The sequence below is a fragment of the Stegodyphus dumicola genome, chromosome 10 (genome assembly GCF_044657685.1).
Source record: "Stegodyphus dumicola isolate Sdum_Otavi_A_Nest chromosome 10, ASM4465768v1".
In the NCBI taxonomy this organism is placed as follows: Eukaryota; Metazoa; Arthropoda; class Arachnida; order Araneae; family Eresidae; genus Stegodyphus; species Stegodyphus dumicola.
The window spans coordinates 90,564,451-90,592,375 of record NC_140777.1 but is presented as its reverse complement, the minus strand read 5'-3'; the positions used below and the strand labels follow the sequence as shown (position 1 = coordinate 90,592,375).

The following is a 27,925-nucleotide window of genomic DNA, read 5'->3' as shown; positions in this document are numbered from 1 at the left end:
ATTCATCTTGAGAATTCAACACTTGTTCATTAGCCCTTAGTAATTGACAGAAATGCTTTTAGAAAGTAGTGGGTTCATTGATACCAACAAAATGGTTGGTATCAATAAACTGGGGATACGTTAGTTTCAGTTGTTGGGTTCAAATGAACCTTTCAAATACTAAAAAAGTCCTTTTGCATAATCGAATCCTTTTGCATAAAGAATTTCATCTGAGAATAATTTTTCTACTTAAAAATGAGTTTTGCAGTACTTTTTAAATACTACTTGTATTTTTATTTTCGAAAATTTTCATAAATATTGTAATTAATTATTTCCAATTTTAATAACTCGCAGAAAAAACACAATTTTCAAGAAATTTTTTTATTATGGTTATTCAAACTTATACTAATATACAGCATCTTTTATATTCCTTATACATTTGACACTGCATGCTTCAACCTGCATGTAAGTTTCTCTTCCTTAGTAACTCCTGACCCAGAGACGTCTCAATGAAAGCCAAATCATGCACAAAATTTTCACCTGAAAAGAAAAAAAAAAAGAAAATGATAAAATATTTTTAACACCATATTCTCGACCCCCCCCAAAAAAAAGAAATTGCAAGAAATACAAATTTCTAACAGAAAAATGCATTTTCAAGCAGCTGAAATTGTTTCACAAATTAATAATGCAGATAGCAAATGTAACATATGGCACTACTGCCACTCAGTGCAATCTCTGCATATCCTAAATTCTGCTGGCTGATGTCTTCGTAAGTTCTGAACATTTTTTTGCCTCTAAATTTTGCTGCTCAGTGCCCTCTGCTAAATTATAAAATTTTGACTACCACTGGTTGCACAGGCCCTGATCAAAGCAAAGAGGCAAGATGCTACCTGCTATTGATAAACTGCCTTATAAATACCACAAATCTAAATAAATATCAGTTTTATTTCCAAAACAGAATTATCTCACAGCTAAAGCATTGCCTTTGCAGAAAATCTTCTAAATGGAAATAGAATTGCATCCACATTACATGTGCAGAATCCCAATAATTCATTATAAACAGTTCCAAACCATAGTTAGGCTTAGAACTCACAACAGTATTCTTCTTGGAAGTCTTCCTAAGGAAATGGTAGTATATTCAGGGAACAAGTGGGCAAAATCATGACAGTATATCACAAGCCTAATTCTTGACCATACATACTAGAAAGATCACAGAAATTCCTCACAGGAAGCTAGATTCATATAACAAAATTTCATGCAACATATGGCATATGGGAAAAAGCAAGGACATTATAATCACTAGCATAGTTTATACCCAAATGAGTTGCAGATGGTGCACTATGTGCTCACAGCTGATTATCACTAATGCAGATATATATTTACTAATATTTAGAAGATGATGAAGTATAGCAAAATATACAAAACATTAGTCCTTAAATCCAACACATTTTCTGATTTTCATACCATCTAGAATAATAGATTTGACGTTAGGTACAATATCAGAATTTTGGGTACATGAAATGTGAAATGGTTTTTTATTTTTAGTCACTGTTTCTAGTAATTTGTTCGAAAGTAACAAATAAGCTGGTTTCAGTCTGTCAATGAAATGTTAACTTGTCTGTCCTTAATTAAGACTCGGAAATATTTATCATATTTTTTCACCACAAAAAAATGGTCCCTCAATAAGCAAATTCAAGTGCCTTTTTCACACGATCAGTTCTCACAAACACATGAGAACATGATCTCAAGTCTTTATGCATAAATATTTTATGTTTGTTAGCAGTTGATAAACTGGTGCTGATCCATAAAAGACAGTAAATTTGTTACAAATGGTTCAGGTTTAGTTTTAGTGGTAGGTAGTTGAAAAACTCACATGGTAACCTTATTTGCATAAAATATACCATTTGAGCTACAGAGTGATTAGTATCAGGACATATTGCAACTCTGAATCCTAGAAGGATTTCTGTCCATCTGATGTTGCTGTGAGCCTTTATTGCATTTTTTTAAGTTCTGAGAAACTGCTCAATTTTCCCACTGCAATGTGGGTGGTATGGAGTGGAACGTAAAACTTTAGCACCACATACTTTTGCAAGGCTCTTGAAAGGCTGCGACTCAAACTGTCTTCCTTGATCTGAGATTATGGAACTAGGCACAACAAATCTGCTAATCCAATGATTGTAAAATGCTTTGACAACCATTTCTCTTGTGATATCTGGTAAAGAAACTACTTCTCCCTAACAGGAAAAATGGTCAATAAATGTCAGATAATACGTCCTACCAGCAGATGGTGGTAATGGCCCAATCAGGTCAACTTGCACAATACTTAATCTAGCATGAGGTGCTTGGAACTCGGCTATTTTAGATTTTGTATGCCTGTTGACTTTGCTCCTTTGACAATTAACAGGACTTTAAGTCTATTCGTGAATTTCTTTCTTTATATTTGGAAAGACAAATTTTTCAGTCATCTCGTTGACAGTTGTCCTGATACCAGAGGAGCAAAATTATGAATTTGATGAAACATTTGTTGTCTAAATTGCTTTGAAATAAAAGGCCTGATACTGGTTGTTGAGCTGTCACATCTTAATGTTTTCCAAAATGCTAATGTAGATGATTTAAATTTCAGTGAAGCACTACCTGTCATTAAATGTTGCAATTCTTCATTATATTCTTGAGCATCTGCTACTGCTTCATAGCCAGTAACTGAGACTACTTCAACTGCAACTAAATTTTCTTTGGCATCAATATGCTGAATATCAGTTGAAAATTCCGATATATACTGAAGTTGGTGTTGTTGTCTGGGTTATGCCTTCCCATTCTTTTGCTTCTATGCATATGACAGTGGCTTGTGATCAGTAAGTATGATGAATTTGCATCCTTCCGATACATGTTTAAAATGCTTGACAGAAAGATATATTCCTAAGAATTCTCTGTCATAGGTACTATAAACCTTCTGTGCATTATTTAATGTTTTAGAGTAGAACACAATAGGTTTTCAGTCTTGTTCTTGTTCTTCCAATTGCTGCAATACTGATCCTATAGGAAAGTCTGATGTATCTGCACACAAAGGGTAATCCATTGGGAAACACAAAAGGGCACCATTGACTAAATCAGATTTGCACTTCTCAAACTGGTGAATTCCTTCATCTGTGCAGGCCTACCAGCGGCAGAGCGGTAAAATCGCTGAACACTGGTAGTTCGGTCCGAGGTTCGAATCCCGCGAACGTACTGGCTGCATGGGCGTTTTTGTGGTTTTCCCCATGTGTAACGTGTATATGAGCCAGTTTCCCTTAGAAAGTCCTCCACGAAGGCATCCCTTCTCTTAGGCAGATAGCCCTAGTGTGCTTTGCCATAATTAAATACACTAAACACCTTCATCTGTGCATGGAACTTTACAATGATCTTTTTTTATCACCCTTTAACATTTCGTGTATGACTCCTTGAGTTTCTGCAGCATTTTTCAAAAAGCATCGATAAAATTTTATCATGCCCATAAATGAACAAAGCTCATGTATTGTCGGTAATTTACATTGCAGATTACTTCAACCTTTTCTGGCAGCGAACAGGAACCTTCTGTAGTTATGAGGTAACCCATAACTTATGTTTAATATGTAATACATAATGTAATATCCCACCACATTACCCATTTCCAATCCTCAGATGTCCAGTGTCTTTTCTCGACACCACTGAAAATGAAGTCTTGCATGTCGGCAGAACTGAGTGATTTTCTTACAGGCACCAAAACTATGCATTCCTATCCCTCTGCAATTCGCTGCGCATAGTTCTAGCTGAAATTTGTTGGGAAGAGCCTTGGTTGACGATTTGTGATAGTTGAATCCGTGTTCTGCCGTACAATTCATCGGAGATACCGCCGATCACTGTCTTTGAAAACTATGCTCGAACTGCAGTTACATTTTTTAGAGAAGGATTCGAAATCGATGCCCCCACTAAATGTGCACCAACAATAAGCCCCTTTTTCAAATGGTGAACGATCTGCCGCCTTTTTTCCCCATTTTACTTCATTCATCATGAAAAGCACTCTTACACCTTACTTATACTGGCATTTTAACCAAGTATAATCCACATCATAGAAAAAATTTGGATATTTCATCCCTAGCATGCATTCAGATGAAAATCTGAAAGGTTTCTTATTGATTGGCCAGTGTGTGTATTATTATATTATGCAACATGAGGCAGCATTAACATGTGGAGCTGGGAAGGCTTCTAATGATCACCTTTCTCTCTTGTGAGAGCAGGATGCACTGAAATTTGATGTCCTTATTTTTTAGAATGGTTATGAGTTTTGTAGACAAGTGGATCATCTACGTTCAAGATATAAGCAATCATCTTTCCACAATACTCAATTTTGTATGTCTTCTTCTCAAATATCATTGTATGGATGTCCTTCCAGCTGAATCAGGAGCAGTGACGTTGTGGAGGTTTTCCTTGGAGAAATGGACTTATATTGGAGTTACACATGATTCAAACCAAAATACTTCTTTACCGCAAGTATTTAAGTTCAGAGGTGTAACATGTTGTGCAGAAAATATTCTCAACAAGTTATCAGCTATGGATCAAAGCACACAAGAATACTTAGAAACAGAAGTGCATGAGGAAACATTCAGAAAAGAGATGACTTTAATTTTTTCCAATGTTAATGCAGCACAGGTGATGCTATTTTAAAAAATTATTTATTGAATTATGACAGAGGTCATCAAACTTATTTTCTTTTTCACAGAAACTGTGACTTTATGGAAGTCTTCTTTGCATAAATGTAGTTTTACCAAAGTTACTGATGATTAAAACCAAAATATATGATTGCACGCATTATTTACACTGCAAAATATAACATGTGGTGCAGAAAATGTTCACAACAAGTTAGCAGCTATAAATGAAAGCACACAGGAATATTTAGAATGAGAAGTGGATGATGAAACATTCAGAAAAGAGATGCAATGGCAGTGCAGCACAGGAGATTCTAGCTTCAAGTATTGATTACAGAATTATGGCAGAATTGATCAGACGTATCTATTACTGAAAGCAGAGACTTTTTGAACATATTTTTTTTAGAGAAATGGGGTAATATTCTAATTAGGTATGGATTTAATCATAATGCTTTGTCGCAGGCATAGTTTTTATTCAGACGTAGAAAATGTTACGGTGTGCTGGCTTGGCTTGTTACTGATTACAAATCAAAAATAATTTTTGGTTTCCTGATTCTTTTCTCTCCTGCATTCTTTCTAGGAGATGAAATAATTTTATCTGCTTCTGAAATTTCAATTTCTCTTTTTTCTTGTGTTTGTTTTACAGAAGCAGTGGCCTGTTTTTGTTTCTCATTCTGTGCTCTAGCATCAACAATATACTTCGGTTCTCTAAGAGACATTTTTCTTGGTGCTCTTGGATCAACAAGCTCAGGAAGAATACAATTCACGTAAAATTTTTCGAGTTTTGGAACTAAACTGATCCAGAAAGTTTTGTCTTCGGGTATTCTTAATGTGATTGCATCTTCTCTGCACCACATATATAAATCACACCAATTCCTCTCTGTTATGGCTAACTGCCCTTGAATTTGAAAATAATATTTGTGGCTTTTCGGTAAATAAAGATTATTATCAGCATCCATCTGAAGACCAACAGAATTAGGCTTGCTGAAAAAGTGACAAGTCTGCTGAGAATCTGGCTGTATAAGGACATTTTATTTCAAGTAATCCATCTTCGTCTATCAATCCATCTGGCGAAGTACAAAGAAGGGGATATTTAGGATCAATAAAAAGGCCACAACGTCTGATGTTTTTTCCCATGTGCTTTTCCTTGTATTGATTTAAGGCTACTGCTTCGTTAGCCAAGCCATACTTTAATGCTTTAGTTGAAACGTTATCATTATATATGATACGTTTGACTAAAGCAGCACTGAGTGTTGTTGGACGCCTATCAGCAACATCTTTGAAAAAGGATGATGATATTCTTCTTGATCTTTCATGACGCCATCTTTCAGATGATGACTGTCCACGTGTTACGGCCTCAAGAGAATCTTTTTTTGGAACTTCAATTGATATAAAAAAATTTTTAGCTGCCAATTCATATGCTTCATCTGATAGGTCTGGTTTCTCAGGAAAATCACCATAAGAAATATCCCCACCTTGCTGAATATGTCCTGCTTTCCTCATATTTCTCTTTTTCTTCTCAGTGTCAAAAAGTCTACGTCTCTCAAGATGTTTTACATGGCGCTTATTTCTGGAAGCTAAGAATTTCAAAGTTGGAGTCCTGGGGCTACTTCCTGTTACAGCTTTTTGTGCATTTTTTTGCCACTGCTGTGCTGGATTTTGATAGGCCATGACAGCAATACTCGCACGCCTGTTCATGCCACCAGCTTTGGAAAAATCAACTCTTTTTCCACCAGATGTTTTACACAGTTGACTCATGAAGCTTTCAGCAGGATTATTTGTGGCATTCCAAATAAGAGTACTGCTACACGATATCAGTACTCTTCCCACTTCTGCTTCAATAGCTTGCAACATACCCGAGGAAAAAATTTCATTGTATGTGCTGTCCAACTCTGCACCTTTCTTTGCACAAAAAGCACTACAAGCATCATGCTTGCCAAATATATGATGTGGCCCATTTCTCAAGTCAGATACTAATGCATCAATAGCTTCTTGTGTGTGCTGATAATGGCTAGGTAAAGCATGAGCTTTTATAGCTACTCTAGCACCTCTGACTAACAGTGGCATTTTAATTTTCAGCAATTTACGGGCAGCAATTCCTTTAGCCCCGGGGAAGCGTGCAGTATTTTGCTGAAGTTTCTCAAGAGGTCTGCGATATCTTTGAACAGCATGGTTAGCACATTCTACTTTGATCACCCGTCCTCCATATGAAACGCTTTCTTTCACTTTGGCCATTGTGTTAGCATCTCCATCTCCAACAAGTCGAGTACAACGTATTTTGTGAACACACTGGAGATAATTCAGACCTTCCACAATGGCACTGCTTTCCATACCTGTAGAAGGCCCATTCCAATTTCGCCAACAAAGGTGCACTTTATTTGGCATCTTGCCATCTTCAATAGCACTGCATATAAGGCACACTTTGTTGCGAATTCCAACAAAAAAAATTTTCTGGGTGACCATGCCTATAATAACAGATATGCCACTTGAAGCATTGTAACCATGCCCATAGCTTCTTTTACACCAACCTCCATCAACAATGACAGTTATACAGTGATAACCATCATTATCTTTATCATTGCGAAGTTCTGCCTGCCCTTTTTCCTCTTCTATAGCAGCACACATAGTTTCCTGTGCACATCCCTGTATTATTTTGCCAGTAGTTCGCTCACAAGAAGCAAAGGTTGAGTTGCTCATATACGGAATTTCCATGATGCTAAACTTTTCCTCCTCTTGTGAAAATCCACAGCCAGTAGATAACGCACCTAATACTGCAAGCTGATTTAGGCTGCTTTTCTCCATATCAGAACAAATTGTTGCCATTTCCCCACATAAAATTTTATCACATACATAGTTATATGTAGTGACAAGACCACGTCGAATCACTTTGTTAAAAATAAATGATCCTCCAAATTTACAATTTAGGGAATGTTGCTCTAATGTCCTAGCCTGCACTATTACAAAAGACATATTGCAAATTGTTCTGCCAGATGGTAATGGATTTGCCTTTCGTCGATCTTCCCTTTCGATAATTAAAGGTGAATCAGGACACAGAAATTCATCATTAAGGTTCTCCTGAAGAGGCTCAGACTCCAAGCTAAAATATATATATATACAATATATATACATATATATAATTAATATATATAAATATTACAAATTAGGTTTAAATTTGGCTTATTTGATGACAGCAAAGCACTTGATCTTCCTAAGAGGAGGAATGCTTTCATGGAGGACTTTCTAAGGGAAATGGCTCATATACATGGGGAAAACCATGAAAACGCCCATGCAGGCAGCCCATTCGCAATTAGGTTTAGGAAATTTAGGCAACAGATAGCAAATAAATTAACAATAATAATACACTGGATTACCAGTATATTACTACAAGAAGATGAGTCATCTTCACAACTGCTGCTTCCATGCTCGCAGTGTCATTTGCTCGTGCAATATTAGTCACTACTTTGTGTGCCGGAGGTTTCACATGAAGGGCCTCTACACCTGAGTATAAAATGTTCGTGTTCCAGTAAACACTGAATTCAGAGGGGCAAGAATAACTCTTTCATGGTGGATAACTCAGTTACCAAATGGCTTTCTAAGGCTCTATTCAAGCCGTTGTATAAATGTCATAATTCCCAACTAACAACGCTTTGTAGTCAGACCTTGCTATGTCACAAAAACTAGTTTGGGCATTAAGCTTGAAGTTTTCAACTTTGTGCCGACTTGATATAAGAGTCGGCCAATCAGAGCATATACATAAAACCTATTGAGAGAGAAAGCTGTAGACACATACATGCATGCACAAATTTAGCTTCTCTAATTGGCTATGGCTTAGACCCTCTCTCGCAGGTGTGAATGGAACTCCCACATTTTGTGCCTTATGATTATGCGTCTATGACATTTATACCATCATGTGAACGGAGCCTTAGGATGGCATACTAAGAAGATGCACTGTCTTGTGGGGATAAGCAATTTATACTCCTAAGCCTAAAAAAAAAACTTGGAAAAAAAAAGATCACGACTTAAATTTGTTGTCTAATTGCTCTAATTTGAGGCACATTATGAGAGGAAAGCAAAGGTAGTAATCAGAATTATTTAAAAAATTTTATCCTTATATTTTTCTTAAAAATTCTGTAAAATAATAAAATTTGTGGTTTTCCTCAAATAAATATATATGGAAAAAATAACAGCCACATAATCACAGATTTCATTTTGTTATATTTTATTAACAAAATTTAAATTATTAAAATCTCTTTCATGAAGGGAACATAAAACATCATGAAAACAATGAAAAAGAAGCAATATTTAAAAAAGATAGTAGGCTTATTGATGAGGCTCCCATCAAAAGAATCAAACCCCAAAATATTTTCATTTGCTTCAGTGTCCCGACTGAAAATTTCACTGATTTCAATGAATATATTTTTAAAAAAATCTTTTATTTTCAAGTTCTTTCATGCAAAACGTCCAAATTTGGTACAAATCAAATTCATCCCCCTCTTTTTGATAGCTACAATATTATATTTAACAGTTTTAATAGCTATCAGTATGTAAACAACATAATGTAACACCATAAAAGAAAAACATAAATGATGACATTTTAATTTTGGCATAGAGAAATACATATTTACCCCAAAAGAGAGCTTGTATTTCTACCTTCTACGTCAGAGTCAATAACTGAAATGTCCAGATCAGAACTGAGAAGAAAAGAACCATAATTAGTTTAATTAAGATACAATAACGCACCGACCAAGTATTAATTTGAGAGTCAAGCAACAAAAATCAGCATCATATTTTGAAATATTCACTATTTGAAAATATAACGCTGATTTTGGTTGCTTGACTTCTAAATTAATACATAATTAGTTAACCATAATTAAGTAACTGTAATATCATGCACAGCTAATATCTATTTTAAAAATAAACCAACTTACCTCAGGAAAGCCTGGTTTGTCTTAGGAACATTAGCTGTAACTTCTGGCGTAGAAAAGTCAAATTTTTCACTTCCGGACCTAAGAATGAAAGAAATAAACTGCTATAACATAATAATAAAAAAAAAAAAAACATGAATAAATAAATAACACATAACAAATTTAAGCATTAAGCTACGTATGACTACCACCCATCTCAGACAGTGCGACAGATATTGCTGTATACTGTTTCGCCATACCTTGTGTAGCTATTATATCATGCTGTATAACCGCAGTTTAGAAAAATTACAAAATGTGTTATTTATATCTATCTAAAATGGTACATTACTACATGATTTGTAAGAATAAATTAGAGGGTTCTGCGAATGAAATTCCTTCCAATTAAAAAATGTAGGAATAAAGAAAATGCAGGAATTGCAAATGCAGAAATGAAAAAGGGATTATATTTTTTGCACGGAATCCAGATGACATATTTTTCAACATTTTAGAAATTTCAATATTAATTTTAGGGGCCTAAAATATTAGGCCCCTAAAAGCAGAATATAGTTTTTAAATGTTCAGACAATCTTCCTATGAGAAGAATTCCTTTGAGAAGTACACATCTGAACCACAATTAAAAAACATGTACAAGAACACAGCTGAGGACTTCTGTTTGCAGAAAGTCTGTCACATAACATATGAAAAGTTTCTTATTGGTAGATTTTTGATCAGACAGATATTTTAATGTTATACAGAGAAAGCATTCACTCCCTTTATACTGGAGATAATTCAATTTGGACAATGGCAAAAAGGCTAAGCAAGCCTGAGTGTATTGGTCCCATTCTTGGCACTAGTTTGGTTTACGCTCAAAATACACAGCAGATATTTTCTAATTACCTGCATCCCAATATCAATTCAATTCAGCTTTTGGTGGAATTTAACATTTGTGACATATTTTTCAAAAACTACACTTCACAACATGCATACATGACAAATACACAGAACCATAAATAAACAAGCAATAATATATATTTATATATAAATTTTACTAAATGATCATAAAATGTTCCAACGCTAAAAGAAAGTTTTAACATCCAAGTAAATGACATAATAAAAAAAAGCAAGTTGAACAGCGAGCACATGAATAAATGTACATACACCTGTTAAAATATACCATAGGTAACTGACAAAGCATTTCGTAGCAAACATATGACTATAAAATTTCCAATAATACATGTAATGATGGTGAATTCAATTTAGATTGCAAGAACATGCTCATACTTTTGAAAAGATTCAATTATTTCAGCAATTCCTTGTGAATTGGAATTTACCCTTTCAATATTTCCCAACAATTTAGTGTGAATGGAGGAATAAATTATTATAACAGAATTGAACAATTATTAGCATCCCCTCATACACACACATACAAAAAAAAAAAAAAAAAAAAAAAAAAAAACTTACTTTGTAAAAAAATCATCCGGGCAATGATTCTCCTTTGACACAGATGCAGTTGTATCAATAATTTCTGACCTTCAATAAAAAAAATACGCATATTTTACTTCGGAATTAACTTACTACGAAATCATAAACACGGGGTAGTCGATATAAAGAATAAATTATTTCTCACCTTTCGAAAACATCCGCTTGTTCGGAATCTTCCACATCTCGGGAATTTAATTTCATATTTTTTTCTTGAGCTCGACGTTTACGCTGAATTCTGGATCTTTTATTAAAACCAGGATGTTTTTTCGGTCGTCCTTGATATTTTCGCATATTTTTTGCAAACTGACCACAGTACAAATAAATGTAAACAAAACGAGTGCGGAATAGCAATGCATTAGGGTTGCCGTAAACGTCATTCTGCTGACAGCTGACAATGTTTAGTGAAAACTGTGTATAAAGGAATATATGAAACGCTTCTAAATATTATTTAGAAAAAAATATGATTTATAACTGATATCAAAATCAATTACTTCGTGAATTTTTGCAGAAATAAGATTACAATGTTAAATTTTAACTCGTAGCGCCATCTATTGATGGCTTTCCAAACTACACATTAAAATTACGTATTTCAAACTAATTTTTTTTAAATATAATATTTAAGTAAATTTCATTTCAAACCTGATTCTAACATTGTGATTCGAAAACTGACCTATTGCTTTATATTTCTGCCAAATTGCACGCAACATAGTTTCTTAATTAGCGATTCTGCGTGTAAAAAAATTTTTAGTATTGTAATGCTGCTGTAGTAGACCACCTTAAAATCTTAGATACTCTGCTTCTTGAAACACCAAACACTTCAGCTACCTTAGATATGGAAGCACCCAGCATATCAGCCCCAACAATTTGCACATGCTCGAAATCATTTAGATCCAACATGATGTACTCTCAACTTCAAAGAACACAGTCTCAATAACAAATGACACTTTCAACATATTGAGGATGTTGTACAAGTGAGCAAACACATCAGTGCCACCAACAGCTTTTGCAAAAAAAAACATTTCAATTCAAACACGCAATTTACGAGGTGTTTCCATACATTTGTCCAACCTCGGTAAGGTATACCTTACCTTGGTATAACATCTGCTTTGAAAAATGTCCAATTTGGTATACATTCTGTCTGGATATGAAAAGCTTTGTTTGATATATAATACAGTCAAAAGTCGTTAATTCGGACACCCGTAATCCGGAATGATCTATAATCCGAACCTCAAAGCTAAAATCTTTCTGCGCGGCGCATAGGCGTTTTACTCGTGTGCGCAAGACATTTACGACTGCGCATATGCATCTGCGCAAGTGCAGAATACGTTTTCGCGTGCGCGTTTAATGTATGACGGACGGTATAAGCTAAAATTATCTAATTATCTATTTCAGTTAATGTTGATAATTGCGTTGTATTAACTTATCTTCAAATTGGATCCGGCTTATTATTTTTTGCAGACTGTAAGAGCAATTTTCTAAAAGTAAGCTTGAACTTTCGATTATGTCAAATAGAATTTCCGATGCTGGAGCTCCCAAAGGATCTAGAAAACGAAAGTATGTTTCGATGTCCATCAAACAAAAAACGAATTGCTACAAAAAATGAATAAAAGCATATCCTTTGTTTATCTAACCGTTCCGAAATCTGTTTATCAATTTCACGCTGCTCTGCGTGGGGGGGAGGGGGGGGCACATCGCGCAATGAACTGGAAGTTGATCTGTCAACACTATTGTTATCTTCAGGGCAGATGTTTTTATTTTAGTCGGCTTATAATTCCTTACTAAATGTAGTATTTAATTTCGATGTACTCCGTCTTTGATATGATTTAAATCAAATTCCTCGTCATTATAAATATCACGAATACAAATCACATAGTTTTCTGGTTGCAATTTTCTAATTTCGGCTATGAGTAAGGTATGCTTTACGCAGCCGCACGTTAAAAGAAATGTTTAATAAAGTAAACAAATAAATATTAGGCTTCTTTTTTGGTAAATTTGATACCCTTTAGATCATAATTGCTCATTATTTTATAAATTACGGTTTCATATTTTTAGTTTTATAATTTCTGCATGCCATCTTACCAGATTTAAACTGATGATCTATAATCCGGAATCGCCGAAGTCCCGACGAGTCCGGATTAAAGACTTTTGACTGTATTTATTTGGAATATAAATCCAGATTGATGAGTCACAACCATGCACACAACACTTGTTTACATCTTTCAAGACAATGCCATGACTACTCATGAGCATCAGCATACCTGTTGGCACTATTCAGTACACAGCCCATGCTATTAACTCTAAATTTTCAAGTGATTTTGTGTTTTTTTTCCAAAATTTTTTGTAAATTCATTGACAATGTGTTTCAGTAATGTTAATTAGAAGAGACAAAGAAAAGTGCTAGGATCATCATGATAAATCATCAAAAAAAGATACTGTTAAAAAGTATAAAGAGAGCGTGCATATCTAAAATTGACTGTTGCATACCATATGCCGAATATGGTATTGTCTACGACTGTGAAAAATGAAGATACTATTAAATCAGGTAACACTGTGAAAGGAGTGGAATCAATTACCAGACAAAGGCCAGAGACATCAGATTCCGTTATAAAAATTGCCTTTGATCTGGATAGCAGAAAAAATTTATGTACAGTATCATGTGCAGTGCTTCATTAATGTACAGTATATATTTTAGCCACTGCATTTGTATTTTAGTATTAAATAGTATTGTTACGAATTTTGTACATAAAGAGATTATTTTAGTGCAGTTATAGGTGAAATTGTTGTATTTTTCTATATAATGTAACATGAAAATCCAGAAAGATGATGCTATGCCGGAAAATAAGAATGCATGGGCAAGTCTATTTAACATTGAGTAAATGGCTAGCTTGCTAATTTGGGAAGAAATTGCCAAAATTTGCCAAACGTGGCACCCATTTTATAACATTTTGTTCTAATCCTGTATCGCTCATAACAGGTATTGTAATTGAATAACTGCAATTGATTTCACATGTAGCAGTAAACTTATCTGGCCCTCATATGCCTCCAGTGATTTCAAGAAGTATTAGAAATATCTCGGCAGGCGGGTGAAAACTATACAAGACCAGAATGAGCATCTGCTTGCATTTGTTGTCAGTTCAGCATTAGTCTGGAGTACTGAGATATCTCCACTTAGCTTCACTGCCTAGATGCACTATGAATTGCATTGTGTTTAACATTTTTAGTAGTTCTAACATTTTTAGTAGTTTTAGTAGTTCAAGTGTAACTACTGATTGCACTCTGTAATACTGTGAAGAGCTGTATGACTATTTTGGAGGAAAGTTTCAGAACTCTGAAGTGTTTCTGTGGATAAAATAAATTTTATCAATCTATCATCGGACCTGTGTGCACTCAGTCTATTACAAACCTGTATGCATGCAAATGTATTATAATAACAACAATAGTATTATGATAAAAACACATTAATTATTTTCTCTTTGTATGTCTAATTGGAAAATTAGACATATATGTCTTTGTATGTCTAATTCATTTGGTATACATCCAAGAGCCTGGAATTAATGATATATATATAGAAGTAACACTGTATAATAAAATTTGAATTTTTTTAGGTGAATTAGGAAGTATAATTAGATGTAATTTCATTTCTATCACATTTTTACTTCAGAAAATCTAAAAATATGATATATGATTTTTTTCAAACTTTTATTCATTAACAAAATTTTTTATTTGCATAAAAATTTTATATCTCACTTTGGCAATTGTTTGTTAGCTATACCCACCAATACACAGCTAACAATCTACTGGCATTTCAAGTATGAGTATATAAAATATATGCATATTTCACCTTTAGATCCATATCTGATTCATTACTTAATTTAAACAACTACTGAAAATTTTCATGATTCCACATATTCACTTTGCAATAAAAGCAAATTATTTAAAATTTTCTCAAAACCTATCATGGGGGGGAAAGAACATTTTATTTCAATAGCTATTAATAATAATTATAATTGTTATTAAGTCTTCACCTGTTTTGCTTACAGTGACAGATTTAAATTCTTTGTCAAGCACTACAAGGGAGCAGGTTGCATCAAAACCAATGCCATGAACTAGATTAGGATCAACATCCTTAGTGATATCCTGCAAAATGTGTAGAGAAAATGACATATTAAAATATGCAGTTATTTATGAAAATACATAAAATATGATAAAATTCAAATTTGATAACAGAAGTGATAATACCATATGAGCATCTTCAGTACAGTAAATTTAAAATCTCTTTTGATGCATAAAGTTGACAAAAACTATACGTAGTTCTAATATTCAGTATGGTTTTAAATGGAAAGGAGGAATATATTTCTGAGATATAGATTAAAACTGTAAGGTTCCATTATATTAATCTAATCAGTTATTATGATTTAGATCTTTACTGTTACTTCTCCTTTGCATTTTCTTACCACAACGTAAATCCGGTTAAGACAGTGGCGTAGCAAGGGTGGGGCAAGAGGGGACATCTGTTCCCGGGTGCAGCATCCAGAAGGCGCCAAATTGATGCTACGAAATTTTTTAATAAAATGTTTTCCATTCTTGGCACACAGAAAGAGGCACAAATTCTTCAGTTGTTCCTGGGCACTGGAATCCTTAGTTATGCCACTGGGTTAAGATAAGGTTTTTCAGATTGTATGCATTATCATGGTGGAACATGCTTCCCTTGCTATTTGCCAATTCTGGCTTTTTCTCTTGAACTGCTTCCTCCAATTGCTACTTGTGTAAGTACTAGGAAACAGCTCAAAATACACAACACCTTTGTCCCACTAAACTGACAGCTTAATTTCTTCCGATACAATTCAGCTTTTGATTTGTGCCGATTCACCATGATTCTTTTTTTTTTTATTAATGTTATTGTAGACAATCCACTTTTCATCAGCAGTGATAATTCGTTTCAAAAAAGAGACAACTGCATTACATCTGAAATGCATATCACAAATACTGATTTGTTATGTAAAATGAATTTCTCTTAGTTCATGTGGAACCCAAATATTAAGCTTCTTAATGAGGCGAAGACATCTTTTGTGAAAAGACTGATTTTCAATTGTTGTGCGTGATACATTTAACTTTTCGCAATATCTTGCACAGTTATATGATGATTTGATTCAATTATGGTTTCAATTTTGTCATCATCAAATTCAGAAAGTCAGACAGAACTTGAGTCATCTCCAGAAACTGCTAGTCTCCAGAAAATGTTTTTCATTTCCCATCAGTGAACTCCAAAATGGAATTTTTCAAACCAGTTCTGATATTTGTGTTCTCTGTTAGGCAATTAACATCATAAACTTCACATATCTCTTCCTGAGCCACAGCTGCTTTCTTTCACTTATGAAAACAGAAAAGTAAGATATGTTAAAAATGTTTATTTTTGCATCTCATGTTAAATTTCACCATAAACAGTTGGAAACAAAAATGCATGTAATTTGTTTCTATAGCAATCTAAAAGTGTCATCTGCCAAAATTCAATAATTATTATTATTATTATTAAAAATTTACATTTATATATATTATATGTCCATTAATACACTTGTTTCTTTATGGTGGTATTAAATAACTTTGAAAATAATCCAATGCTTGCTGTTCAGCAGAAGATAATTTTTAATTTTTTTTTTTTTTTATTTTATTTTATTTTATTTTTTTTTTTTTTCCAAAATGCATGAGACAGATACAGCAATAACAGTTAATTTATATCATCATTCATAAAAACAGAACATGGCTTATTGAGAATCACTCAAGGTTGCATCAAAGAAAAGCCAAGATATTATACTTAATCCTTAACTGGCGCTAAATGTTCTTGCTTGACATCAGTTTCATGTGTTGGCACAGTAACATACAAGTACCACAATTTATATAAAAAAATGCATCTAATTTGATGGCTTGAATATTTCTGAAATATGGAGTACAGTCAAAAGTCGTTAATACGGACTCGTCGGGACTTCGGCGATTCCGGATTATCGATTTTTCCGGATTATAGATCATCAGTTTAAATCTGGTAAGATGGCATGCAGAAATTATAAAATTAAAAATATGAAACCGTAATTTATGAAATAAAGAACAATTATGATCTAAAGGGTATCAAAATTTACAAAAAAAAAAAAAAAAAAAAGCTTAATATTTATTTGTTTACTTTATTAAACATTTCTTTCAATGTAAGTTGTTTAAGTTGCTTCGTTTTTTATGTGATAATACATTCTCTTTAATTCTATAAACAGACATAATTTCTTGTTCAGTTACAAAGTTCCGCTGTTCAAATCCTATAATTGCTGTGTCGAGAATACCGACTAATTTGTCAATCGAAATTTTTTCGTTTTCAATAACCTGTCACTTTTTTCGCTATCGGAAGTGAATTATAATGACGAGGAATTTGATTTATATCATATCAAAGACGGAGTACATCCAGATGAAATACTACATTTAGTAAGGAATTATAAGCCAAATAAAATAAAAACATCTGCCCTGGAGATAAAGATAGTGCTGACTGATCAACTTCCAATTCATTGCGCGCAGCGGCATTAAAGATAAACAAAGTTTAGATAAACAAACGTTAAAGTTTAGATAATCAAAGGATATGCCTTTATCAATTTTTTGCAGCAATTCCACTTTTTGTTTAATGGACTTCGAAACATACTTTCACTTTGTAGATCCTTTACATATTAGTAAATATATATCAGAAATTCTATTTGACATAATCGAAAGTTCAAGCTTACTTTTATAAAATTGCTCTAACAGTTTGCAAAAAATAATAAGCTGAATCCAATTCAAAGATTAAGGAACAACGCAATCTGCAACATTAACTGAATTAGATAATTTTTAGCTTATACCGTCCGTTATACATTAAACGCGCATTCGTAAACGTATTTTGCGCACGCACACACGCCTATTCGCAGCCGTAAAGGTCTTGACGCATGCACAGAAAGTTTGTAGCTTTGAGGTCCGGATTATAGATCATTCCGGATTATGGGTGCCCGAATTAACGACTTTTGACTGTATTAAGCATTGCTCTTGCAATGTAATTCAGGTGAGCATGTAAATATTCCAATATTTATATTCCAAAAACTTATGTTCTACTATTAAATGATAAATTAAAGCAATAAGATTTTAGATTTTGATTAGTAAAGTATTGCAATAGAGATTTTGCATGAGGAAGTTGAAAGTCATAAAACATCAGAAACACTTAGTCTATGAGCCATTCTCGGCATCAAGTGGCAAACCTCCATGATTTATTTACTGTTTTTGACTTTGGAGGATTGGCATCAAAAAAAGTTATTATCATTTTATTTTATATGCTTTTCTTTTTCTTTAAATTAGAGGCAATCACCTTGAAAAGTATAATTCTGACGACAGCTTTTATCACTGAGTAGCTAACTTCCTGTCTTTCACTAGTATACAATTACTTACTTTTATGATAGCTATCATTATTTTGACTGTGACGTAATTCGTCACTGAAATGTTTCTTCCTGTAAAATTGAAAATGAATGTTTCTTCCTGTAAAATAAACTGTAATAAATGTTTGTACCATAAATATGGATCATAATCTAGTCTATGACTCATGATCGACTTCAGAACAGTGCCTTTATCGACAGAAAGACCTGTCAGGTAAATGTGATTTATTCATAATTACCAGTTTTGGAATTTCTGACTGAACACTCTATTAAATAACCTGCATGTTGATTTAAATATGTCAAAAATATTTTTCAAATTAAATATTCAAGTTCTTTTATGTAATTAACTTCTTTTGCAATGGAGGAGTAAGAATTAATATCGGCTATTGTAATAAAACAGACGGTATGTTTTCCAAAATTTTGCAGATTTCATAAAAATAAAGTAATATAATGGCTTTAGATTCAACTTTAACATGAAGGTGTAACTTATTTTTTTAATTTGTTCACTTTGAATTCAGTTTGAAATGAGAAGACTGTTTATTTTTGCAAACTGTAAGAGAAATTTTAAATTTATCCTAGACAAGTTTCTGTTCAAAATATTGGAAAAATAAAATTCTACAATAAAGAATTCTAAATTATCACGTTGTTTTGAATTTGTAATTTCTTCCAAGTATAGGTTCATAAGGCATACAAAATTTACCTATTAATGAAGCTTAGAAAAATACAAGTTTAGAAGAATTTTAAAGTATTCTATATTAAAATATTCAACTTACCAGTGGCTGAGTGTTTAAGACTACTGAGTACTGGGAGTTCAACCCAGACAAATAGGCTAGCTATATGGTTGGCTTTTGTGGTCTTCTCCATGTGTAATGTGAATACAAAACTGCTTTTCTTAGAAAGTTCTCCACAAAGGCATCCCTTCCCTTAGGCAGATAGCACTTGCATGCTTTGCCATAGTCAAATAAATAAATTTAAACTATTCTGAAGTCTTTAAATCATATTCCATAATATTATATTTCACAGTTATTGAAAGAACTCAATGCATAGTATTATTGTTAGAATATTATTATACTTACTGGTTAGTCTACATTTTAACGTGCCCCTTGGATTATCGCCAAGTTGTTCTTTTATTCATGGTTATAGCATTTGTAAGGGCTTATTTATGTGTTGGATGTTGGTTAGGAAGCACGTTCACTTATTTTGTGCTTTACAGCGTAAAATGGCTAAATGTGATAAAATTAATCTGAAGTTTCTGTACGATTTGGAACGAAAGGGGGAAAAAGCATTAATTGACTGACATGTAAATGAAGGTTTACTTAGTAGTCATTATAAGTGTTTTGTTTGTGCGAAGGAAATGTGTATGATCGAATGTAAAAATTGTTCGGCTTTGAATGGGTTTGTCACAAGAAAGGCTCATGCAACAAATGCCGCCGACAGTCCAGCACTGCAGACAATATTTTTTACTCTTCATTTTGTGAATTTATGTGGCGACTCCAGTATACAGATTCTAGTTCAGATAATTTTAGAAACTTTTTGGGTGCTGTTAAGGAATTGCGTGTGCCACAGACTGAAGACACAGAAATTTCTAACTTAGGTAAGTCAATATTTCTTTTTGGTATTGTGTAGCTGAGATAACATGTATTTCTTTTCTTATGTTATTTCACTGTTTCATTTAAAATGCAGTTTATTAAGATTATATATTTGTTTTAATTATGTTTTGGATGTCATTTTACTGGAGAGGATGTTGGGCATAAACAAGAATGGCGCAAAAAAAAAAAAAAAACACCAATGTTACCAAGGGATACCCTGAAATTTATTTGAATAAAATTGTCATATTTGAACAAATAAAATTGTTATGTTGAAACATCAGGAAAACTTTCCCACCAGTGGGTAAATAATTAAGATTGCTGAATACTTGTATTTCGGCAAAGGTTTGATCCCAAACAGGTTGATGGCACAGTTAGCTTTTGCGGTTTTCCTCTAATGTAGCGTGGATATGAGCCAGTTTGATTTACAAAATCCGCAATAAAAGCATCCTATCCTTAGATAGATATGTGCTTTGCCATACTGCAAATTACCTAACCATCAGAAGGATTTCCTTAACTTTAAAACTTAATAAATTATCTTTATAAGATTTTATCAGCATTTTGAGACAGAGACATAAAATATACAATAGCTAATGTGCTATTATTTGAGACACAAACAACACACGCCGAATAAGTACTAATTCACAAGTCAAACAACAAAAATCAGCGTTAATTTTCAAAATTTTCACAAGACTAGTTTCGATGGTTTTACCGAACCACCATCCTCAGCTGCAAAACCACAAATGATGAAAAATGCTGAAATCATATGGTTTTACCGAACCACCATCCTCAGCTGCAAAACCACAAATGATGAAAAATGCTGAAATCATTTGTGGTTTTGCAGCTGAGGATGGTGGTTCGGTAAAACTATCGAAACTAGTCCTGTGAAAATTTTGAAAATTAATACTCATTTTTGTTGTTTGACTTGTGAATTAGTGCTATTATTTGGTTAAAATGGTCAAAGATATAAACATTAACCTTCACAACTTGCATACAAAGAGACCAAATCTCATCAGATGATTGCTCAAACATATCTGGGAAAGGGTTCTGTGTTCTGATCGGTAACGATGCAACAGCACTCACAGATCCATCTGGTTGGATGAGGCCACCTCTCACACTCTGAGTTCCAACATCAATTCCAATAAAATACCCTTCATTGGATGCCATACTGAATACCTAAGTTACATAAAATCATAACCTTTAAATAATTTGCTTGACTCTTTACACATGTAAATACTGCTACATACATATAAGAAAGAAATTAAATTCCTAGTAATAATTCTTATGTTCCTGTTTAATGAACTAGCAAAATAGTTTTTCATAAGCTACATAAAAAGTATTTTCTTTATCAAAAGAGACATGGACAGATTTTTTTAAAGTTTTCAATGTTTCATATTTTAAAAATTTGAGGGGCTTTAAATAAATTGCATAATTCTAGTTAATAAAGTAATAAATTCAAATTTGTATGGCATAGAAATAAGCATCTGTAAGCAAGAAAGCTTTGTGTAACATTACTAATTAATCCATCAACTAATGTATAGTATGCATAATCACATCAAGTAAACAGAAGCAATTTTAGTTCAGACCTCAGTTAACCTAAATTTGGAGAAAAAAGTCACCCAATATATTAAGATGATAAAATCAAAAAGTTAAGAATCAATAGATGCAGATTTTATTAATGTCTAAACTCTTAACTGAACTATATTTTACAAATAACAATAGTAATAAGAAATAAAAATGAATGAATGATTATCATTTTAGAAACAGAAATTTTAAGAACATTCTTCAGAAAATTTTATGTTATTAGACAGACTATTAAGAATTACTTAATTGATTTAAAGAATTACATGAATTGAAGTATAAAATAATTATCCTTTTGGATAGACTCTAAACTACTTTGTTAATTTAATGGGAATACATTAATGCAATGCAAATTTTCATATAAAGGCCATATTCATCAATTTAGATGATAAAATTTTTCATCCTCAATAAAATATTCTGTGTTACTGCTACAGCTTAAGAAATGATATTTAATGAGATAGCCATATTTTAACAGTTGTCAAATAAAAAGTCTTTCTACAATTTATATGCTGTAAAATCAGCCTAACAAAGTATTAGATATTATAGAAACACTATAATAAATCAAACAGATCAATAAGCTATCAAATACAGATTTCGGATGTAAACCATCCCTTATCTCATGGCCTAAAATTTATATGGTAATATTCACAACAGATACATGTAAATATATATGTATTGCTTGAGTTGGGACTGGAAAATTTTATTTACATTCAATAAACACACAAACTTTGCATACAAATTTTTAAGTTGGGTTTGTGGAGATTTTGAAATCACATTTAATGCAATTTGATAAATACAAATATCTATGTCACACACCAACCTTCCCCTTTTTTAATGTTGATATGCTATGTCACACAAAATTTAACTCATAAAATGAAAATAGTATTTTTCTGAATTACACAGATTTCTCTTTCAGCTCATTTTCCTCTTTTGCAATGCACCATCATAATTACACACCGCTACCATTACTGTGTTAATTTCAATTTTAACATCATGAAGCTTTTAAATATCAACAGTAATACTTTCAGTTTTTGATGGTCCCAAATGTACACAATTAGAAATTTGTGTATGTTATCAGCCTTATACTTTCATAAAAGACATTTCATTTTATACTTGAATTTTTAAATACTCAAACAAAAATTGTTTTTTAAAATTCAGAGGAAAAAAAAAAAATACTAGAATATACAACAGAGCTATTCAAAGAACGTTTTCTGTACTTCTCACCCGTATATTATTAAGTGTAAAATAATTGTAAATAATAATATGTTTTACTTAAATAATGCAAATGCACAAAAATATGAAAGAGATCTGAAAATATAATTTACATTAATTTGCAGGAAATTCTCTTTAATGCAAACTAATGAGAAATCAGAATTTGGTCTCGAAGAAAACAATAAATTTAATTGATTATTTTATATGGTACTTCTTTATTAAAAATATTTCAGTATACTCTATGAAGCATTAATTACATATCCTTTTCATAACTACAATCAATTTATCAATATATTACGAATTTATAAGCATATTAAAAATGTATCGAAAATAACAGAATTGCTAAAATTATGAAATTCATAGTTTTAAAAAGTATCTTAGAATTTAAAGTCTCGGGGGGGGGGGCCCTTAGTGCACTGAAAAACTAAAAATTTAACTAATTCGTTCCTCTTTTTACATAAACAGTTTGCAATTTTATTTAGGAAGTATTATAACCATTAAAAGATCTCTTTCATTAATAATATAACATATTTTCAGTAAACTGATAAATAAAATCAAGTCCTCACAGCAGACGACAAAAAAGTATTTATCACGAAGTCACGCGCTCCAACGGAGGCTAGACCTAGGAGATTCTTTGGCTAGACCACGTGCTGCACTTTTCTGATGTTAGCCAATTACGTTTCACGTGAAAATGACGTCATGCGCAGGCGGTGTAATTCATGGAGGTAGGAAGGCTTCCTAACCTCTATGGTGTAATTATTTACGAGGAGGGGAGGGTTCAAATCACACGGTCAACTGGTTAATGTATTAAAGAAGCTTGCGTTTGCCACCTAAGCGGTATAGGGGTTAACGTCGCTGACTGCCGTGACGAAGGGCTCGGGCTCGAATCCCGGAGAAGACATACATGTTTGTAAATGTATAGTGTCATGGCGGCACTCTAAATACGCGGCGAGCCAAAAATCCTCTCGTGTGGCTTGGTGTTTCCACCAAGGGAGAGGGGTGGAATTTCCCGGGGTGGAAGACCCGTGTTCCCCCTGGGATGCTCTCCATCAAAATTGGCGGGGACTGGAACTGAGCCAAATCTCACTAGACAAGTGAGCATAAGCAAGAAGAGAACCTTGCGGTCAGCCACTGTGGCAAATGCAAGAAAGACTTGTCCCTATGACAATTTTTTAAAAATTTTTAAAGTATGGGATCTTAGTTTGCATATTGATGTACAAACCGGGATATCTCCACAGGCCCGCCCCAAGCCTAACCGGCACTGCTTAAAGACGCTCACTAACAAATGTATAGTGAGCGTCTTTATGCAGTGACGATGATATTAGAGGGAAATTGTTTATGGTTAACTCTTAAAATGAAGTATTATTAACATAATAATATGAAAAAAACCCCAAAAAATTACTTTTTATCATTTAATTTTTCTAAATGAGCAAACATTTTGTGTTTTGTTAAAATCTACTCTCAAACATATTTATTGAAGAATTATACATATATTTATATACATATTTTTCTAAATGAGCAAACATTTTGTGTTTTGTTAAAATCTACTCTCAAACATATTTATTGAAGAATTATACATATATTTATATTATAAAAAATAACATTGCAAGCGAAGCGGATTATATGCTTAACGAATTGAATGCCAAATATACTGCTTAACACCATTAAACTATTATTATTAAACTCTTAACACTATCCTAAACTTAAGACAAATTAATTTACGTATCAATGTGTTAAATATTGGGAAATATAAAGCTAAACAGAGATATGTAGAAACGTAGACAAAAAATATATTTAAGTTTAATTATTTATTAACATTAATGTACTATTAACATATTAAGGAATTTTTAAAAACTCCATAAAGCTAACTAAAAATACTAACCTGAAGGGGCAACTGTACGGCACAGAAATTGGCTGAGAAATAGCAAAAAGTACAGTTTTAGTAATGCATTTTCGATTTAAAGTCCTAAAAAACTTAAAAACGCGTTTTCTCGAACAATATTTTTCACGTTGACACATATTGTATGTGATTTAATTTTGATCTGTTTCACTTCAAACTTCGTATGCTTATTCTCAGACACATTATGTTTGAAAGCAGTAAGTACCCAAGATTTTTTTAAGTAGCTCTTATTTTCTCAGTAATTCAGGTTTAAAAAATTGAGCTTTTTACAGTAAACATTCTTTGTTTTTTAAATAGTGACTACTTGATCAACAACAATGATATATTTAAATCCTTCAGTACTCCCAAAGTTTTTTAAGTGTATCTTCATTTTTTTTTTTTTTTTATTTTTATTTTTCAAATTTACATCTCAAGATAAAAATTAGGTTCCACGAAGTACGTCAATTGGTTCTGCAAAAAATGAGAATCGCACTTCAAGGACGATATTTTGAATATTTTTTTGATTTTCGAAACGAACAATAAGTGTTTTTAGTAAGTCCAACAAAACTGATTTGAGCTTGCTTTGAGAGCAACCCATCCAACAACCTCGAAAGATGAATCTACCTTTCAAGCGCCTCAAGTGGCATAACTCCTTAAATCCATTTTCGCATAAATTGTGTTCGATCATTCGTTAAAAAAGCATATAATATTGACATACATATAGCAAACAAATGAACTGGATCAAAATAATTTCAATAATTGGTAGGAGTGAAATTACAGAAATTGGAATTTTCGGACTTTATTTTTCGCAAATTGATATATATATAAATCTATACGATACAGTGTCTCTAATCCGGACGTCCATAATCCGTAATGATCTATAATCTGGACCTCAAAGCCACAAACTTACGCATGCACGTTTGATGCGCGCGTCCGCTACGCATGCGCGTAAAGCCAGTAAAGCGTTTACCCATGCGAGCTTCCCATAGTGAAAAAAGTAACAGGGAACATTATTGAAAACGAAAAAATGTCGATTGACAAGTTAGTCGGTATTCTCGACACAGCAATTACAGGACTTGAACAGTGGAACTTTGTAACTGAACAAGAAATTATGTCTGTTTATAGAATTAAAGAGAAAATATTAGCACAAGAAACGAATAAACTTAAACAACTTACATTGATAGAAATGTTTACTAAAGTAAACAAATTAATATTAAGCTTTTTTTGCAAATTTTGATACCCTTTAGATCATAATTGCTCTTTATTTCATAAATTACGGTTTCATATTTTTAATTGTATAATTTCTGCATGCCATCTTACCAGATTTAAATTGATGATCTATAATCCGGAAAAACCCCTATCCGGAATCGCTGAAGTCTCGACGAGTCCGGATTATGGACTTTGTACTGTATCTAATTTTTATCAAATATCGCTTTCAATGGAAATAATTGCAAGATTTGCCAATCCTTCTTTACCCAGGGTAGATCTCAAGTGATTTTTAATTATTTTTAATTTTGAAAATGCCCTCTCTGTTGTAGTTACTGAGACTGGAATTGTTAATAAAATACGTAAAGCAATAAAGATGTTAGGTAAGGAGTGAGTTAAATTGGTGAGAAATATATAGCTTAGAGTTTCAACTGGCGATGCCACATCTTCTCCAAAAGTTTGCAAAAACTGTGGTTCATGCATAAATCTACTTTATTTATATCGCTTTTATTTTTATCAATTAATGCTTTTTGCAGTTTTTGACATAAATTGAGCTAATTTTGCTCAGAGTATTTACTGAAATTAGAAATATAACCCAAATTTTTAAAAAATTCTGAATGAGAAGAAAAGAGATCAAACCTTTCACTAAGATATAGCAATTTCTAAAATCCCCCTCTCAAAAAAAAAAAAACTTTTACTTCATTTTGGATAGGCTGGTCTTCACTTTCGTAAAAGAGTTTATTTTTATTTGAGGTATTAAATGTTTCTTGGCTTTTAAAATTTGTATCAACATCTAAAGAAGATGCCATTTCTTTACTTTCGGTGAGCATGTCATGAAGCCTTTAACAGATCTGTAAACTTGATTATAGATCTGATAGATCTGAGCCGTTTTGAACCTCACATAAACTGATATCTGCTCTTGATGGCTGCTGTTGTGACTCCTATTAAGTTTAGCATTCCCCGATTTTTATTATTTAATAGTTTGTTTTGTAATTTTGTTTGATGTATAAATCTGGCAACCAGTTTTATCTTTGAATGTAATGATCGGAAAATTCACTTTCTAATTAAGCAGCAGTTAGTTAAGTTACGGAAATACTAATGTTTTTTATCATTAAGATATACGGATTTTTTGATCACATTCTAAGTAAAGCGCAGAATAGGCTTCATCAACAAAATTGAGAAGGTGGAGCTGTGTGCCGTCCGTAAATGGGTGGGACTAAGCTTGTGGCGTCACAAAAATCAGTTTCGGAAGGTCACGTGATCGAAATAGTCGATCTCTTTCTCTCCACTATAATCCTGGAGTTCAACTTTGCTGCAAATAATAGTTTTGTCTTAAAATAAATATGAGTAAAATTAATAAACGTGAGTAGATCCCATGATTAACATTAAATTTTTTCACAGTGCAATATTGTTACAGGCGTAAAAAATATATATCTTCAATAGCTTTTAAAACAATTTGTACTTTGTTTATATAACTAAAAATATTACTGAGAATCACCACATGCAAACTTTATTTACGTAATTTTGATAAAAATGGAATCCATTTATGTATGTTATCTGAATCAAATTTATTCCCAAAACAATATAAAATCCACATAAGGGGGGGGAATTCAATAGATTTATGGATGTAAGTTTTATTTAGATTTTCATACTAGTAAAATAAATATTAAGGGCAGAATATTTTGTAAAACTCCATGTAAATTACCATCGCATCAGCTATATGAATTTTCAGAAGGCAAATACCCAAAGTCATCTCTCTTCACTCCATTCACTAATAAAAACTGGATATCTCAATTTTGTCAAAAAGGGGAACCATAAATGCTAGCAAATTTGAGTATAAAGATGAACTTACATGCAATGTTATACCATAAATAAATCTTTCAAGGAAATTTCAAAGAACTAAATGCTAATTACATTCATAAAAAAGACAGCCATCTATTTGTACCAGCTCTAATTTTATGTTGAATCACTTTTTCCAAACCATCCAAGAGGTAAGTGATTAGTCTTG

At 32.7% G+C, this 27,925-nt stretch overlaps 2 protein-coding genes across 8 annotated transcripts in view; both read right to left on the bottom strand.

Annotated features, from left to right (window-relative positions):
* Positions 1-23,525, bottom strand: part of LOC118197969 (FGGY carbohydrate kinase domain-containing protein) — a 78,092-nt gene extending 54,567 nt beyond the window's left edge. For 6 of the 7 annotated variants that reach the window (XM_035369545.2, XM_035369555.2, XM_035369571.2 and 3 more), the window contains exons 1-3: positions 23,328-23,427; positions 21,018-21,215; positions 15,052-15,163 (exon numbers count right to left, since the gene is read on the bottom strand). In XM_035369545.2, the coding sequence (XP_035225436.1) occupies positions 15,052-15,163; positions 21,018-21,215; positions 23,328-23,330 (313 nt within the window). In that variant the 5' untranslated portion in view covers positions 23,331-23,427. Of the gene's footprint in view, positions 1-15,051; positions 15,164-21,017; positions 21,216-23,327 lie in introns of all 7 variants that reach the window. The other variant, XM_035369550.2, reaches the window with a different exon arrangement.
* LOC146995030 (uncharacterized) lies at positions 345-15,043 on the bottom strand. The gene is made up of 5 exons (XM_085825241.1): positions 11,172-15,043; positions 11,006-11,074; positions 9,569-9,646; positions 9,266-9,331; positions 345-519 (listed from the first exon to the last, which is right to left on the bottom strand). The coding sequence occupies exons 1-5, from the start codon at positions 11,315-11,317 to the stop codon at positions 516-518; spliced, it is 363 nt and encodes a 120-aa protein (XP_085681367.1). The 5' UTR covers positions 11,318-15,043; the 3' UTR covers positions 345-515.
* Positions 23,526-27,925: the final 4,400 nt, after the last annotated feature.